Consider the following 3,480-nt stretch of genomic DNA (forward strand, 5'->3'; position numbering starts at 1 on the left):
CCTGTCAATAAGCATACTTGTAGTTTAGCATTTCCTCTCAATAAGCATGAAAATTTTGATCCACCAAGTTGGTAGGCAGGAAAATAGAGGTATATTAAGCATAAAGGGCATTAAGCATTAAGCATTAAGGTGTGAGATCGAGAATATGCTTAATTAAAGGAAATTTTGGGTCATGTGACAGTGCAGATCATGACCCAGAGAGAGCCACTTTTTGTACAGGCCACCTCCATTTTGTAAAATAAATGTGTAATGTAATGAAAACCACTATTAAAACTTATCGTTCATCATGTCTGAGGAGCTTGGATGTATACAGAACCCAGACAGAACACTCAAGGATGCTAGTGAAATTGTTTTCACTTATTCTAGAGAAGCTTCCCCTGTCAATCTCTCAGCTCTACTTCCAGATATCTATGCTTCCACTGGTATTCATCCACAAACGAGTACAGTCGATAATACATCTCTACCAAAGGATCCTGCACATAGTAAAGCACTGAAGTTGAAGCATCAAAAGCCCCAGAAATTGGGCAAGTGATCCAGTACAGTAGCTGTAAAGACTCAGCAGTGTGTTACATACACCTATAGAGATAAACTAGAGATCTTAGACTTTGCAGAGGGGCCTGGAAAATCCTTATCTCAAGAGAAAATTGCTGAGCACTTCAGAGACTGCTTTCCTAAGCTGTACCAGTCTTCTGTACATGCTATCATTCAAAATGCAACACATATTTGAGAGGCAGTCCAAAAGAATCCTAATCAAATCTTCTACAAATGTCTGCTTTCCAAGTCTGTAACATATCCTGTTGAGAGGGAGAACTTAAGGGGGGCATGCATAGACAAGGGGTGAGGTGATGATTGACTGCTCAGTGTCTCTCGTCCTTATATTGTATGTATTCTAACTGAGACATTATGAAGTCATTGTCTCATGGTTTGTCCGTTGATGAACTAATCATCTCATAATACTCCCCTTCAAACTCTTACTAGTCTGAGTAAACTGGTAAGATGTTTGACTTGTGGTACATGTAGTGCTTTAGTTAATATATCTGCTTGTTGATTGTTCGTCCGTATGTATTTCACATTTATGTACTCTAACTCAATGTAGCATTTAATAAAATCTTTCTTATGATCTAAATGCTTTGTTTGTTCCGAATATTTGAGTTCGTCTGATGTAACTGTTTGTATAACAGTATTGTTATCACAATAGATATTAATTGGTGTATCAGAGACCTGCAGAATCTCTTCAGCTAAATGTGTAAGTGCAATTGCTTCCTGTGTTCCTCTTGCAAGAGCTATTAATTCAGCTTCATACGTCAAATTTGCCACCAGTGTTTGTCTTTTACTTGACCACAAAACTAATGAATTGCTCAAGTAAAATGTGTATCCTGATATTGCACAATGCCCTTCTTGCATCATACTGTCTGCATCTGTATAGCTGTTCAATATTGATTGATTTGTGCTGCTGAGTTGGAGCCAGACATTACTTGTAGTTTTTAAGTACATGTAACAATGTTTAAGTGCCAGATAATGCTCCATACCAGGGTCATTGAGGTATTTTGCTAACTGATTTGTTACAAATGCTATATCTGGCCACATACAGTCTGCAATGTATCTAAGTGTGCTAACCATGTTCATGTATAGTATATCAGACATTTGTTTTCTATTGTTATCAGTTTGTGATACTGTTTTTAATTGTGTACCAGGCTGCATGGGTGTTTGTACACTTTGTTCGTTTGTAAGTTTGTAACGTTCTATTATACTATTAATATAATGTGTCTGATGCATCCTGATGAATCTATGCTCTCTGTTGTGTTGAATCTCTATACCAAGTAGCTAGTGTAATTTGCTACTGTCTGTATATTGTAAATGACATACAATAGATTGTTTTATCATTACAATAGTATTATTATTCTTTGCTACAATAGTAATATTGTCAACATGTACAAATAATATGGCTACAGTTATTTCTTTCTTCTTTGTGAAGAATACAGCATTATCATGTTCAGATTTCGTTAATCTGTATTTAAGTAGTATATTAGATAGTGTTTTATACCATCTTCTACCAGCTTGTTTTAATCTGTATAGCACTTTTCGTAATCGTAATATTTGTCCATTCTGTAATCTGTCTATTAAGTTACCTGGAGGAGGTTTAACATATATTTCTTTGTCTTCCATCAATTGTCCATACAGATATGCTGATTTTATATCTATCTAATGTATTTCATAATTATTAGATGCTGCCCATACTAATATTAATTGCACCATAGATAGTCTAGCAGTAGGAGCAAATAAATTGTCTGTATGATAGTCAAGGCTGTCAATCTGATAGTTTCCTTGAACTACTAATTGTGCTTTATATTTTTCTATGCTATTATCAGTGTATCACTTTATTTTATAGACAAATTGTGTTCTGATGATGTTAATATTATTGTGTGGATTCATGATTTCCTATGTATTATGATTTTCTAATTGTTTTATTTTGTCTTTCATAGCTGTAATCTATGAATCATGATCTGGACGTTGGATTGCTTCATAAAATGAAGTTGGATCCAATTGTATTTCACTTATTTTAGCATTAAATTCCGTTAAATGAATGGCAATATTATCTTTATCCTTTTCACTAAGTGCATACATGCATTTTGTTATGTGTTTATTCTCCATGTGTTGTTCAAGCTTGATAGTATGTTCTGTTGGTTTCTGTTTCTGTTCCAATCAACATAATTTAGGTTCTACTTCTTTTTCAGTTAATTTAACTTTGTTGTCTGTTAAGTCTGTTGGTTCTGCCACTTTTCCTTTTTTGTTAGGATCAGTGTTGTCTGTATCATTATTGTCTGTTCTTGTTATTCTATTGTCTGTTTCATTATTTTTAATTATTAAACACTTGTTCATATTGTTGTTTGTATTGTCTATTTTCTCCCCTTCAATTTGAGGAGGTTTACCTTTGAGAAATTGAATATTTTGTTCAATAGTAATTTTATTATTGTGCCAAGTTTTATGGCCTTTACTTTCATTGTCTAATCCTATCCAACGAGTGATGATACCTTACTATTGTATTTTTGTAGGATTTTTGTTGTGAATGATAATATATTGACCAAATTTGTATATATTATCAATTGTTCTGTGTGTTCTGTAATGTTTGTAATGTAGGGTATTATAATTTAAAGTAGCACACAGTGTTCTATTATGAATATAGGTAATATGAATTGTTGCTTTGGCCCATAATGTAAACAGTAATTCAGTAGATGTTAGATATGCTCTTACACCTCTAAATATAGTTTTATGTGTTTGTTCTGCTATTCTGTTCTGTTGTAGAGTATGATGTACTGTTAATCTTCGTTTTGTTCCTTGTGAATCTAAATATTGTTGGAAATCTTCACTAAGGAATACAGTATCATTATCACTTTGTAAAAGTTTTATTTTAACTCTGTACTGTGTAAATATTTTAGTTGTCTATTGTACGTATTGTATATATGCATTAGATTTTTGTTT

At 33.1% G+C, this 3,480-nt stretch overlaps 1 protein-coding gene across 1 annotated transcript; it reads left to right on the plus strand.

Moving 5' to 3' along the window:
• Nucleotides 1–286: 286 nt before the first annotated feature.
• Nucleotides 287–532, plus strand: FOMMEDRAFT_163207 (uncharacterized protein; the record flags this gene model as incomplete). The annotated part of the gene is made up of 2 exons (XM_007272208.1): nucleotides 287–341; nucleotides 405–532. 2 exons carry the CDS (start codon nucleotides 287–289, stop codon nucleotides 530–532), a joined length of 183 nt encoding a protein of 60 aa, XP_007272270.1.
• Between the last annotated feature and the right edge of the window lie 2,948 nt (nucleotides 533–3,480).

Source organism: Fomitiporia mediterranea, assembly GCF_000271605.1.
Source record: "Fomitiporia mediterranea MF3/22 unplaced genomic scaffold FOMMEscaffold_409, whole genome shotgun sequence".
Classification (NCBI taxonomy): domain Eukaryota; kingdom Fungi; phylum Basidiomycota; class Agaricomycetes; order Hymenochaetales; family Hymenochaetaceae; genus Fomitiporia; species Fomitiporia mediterranea.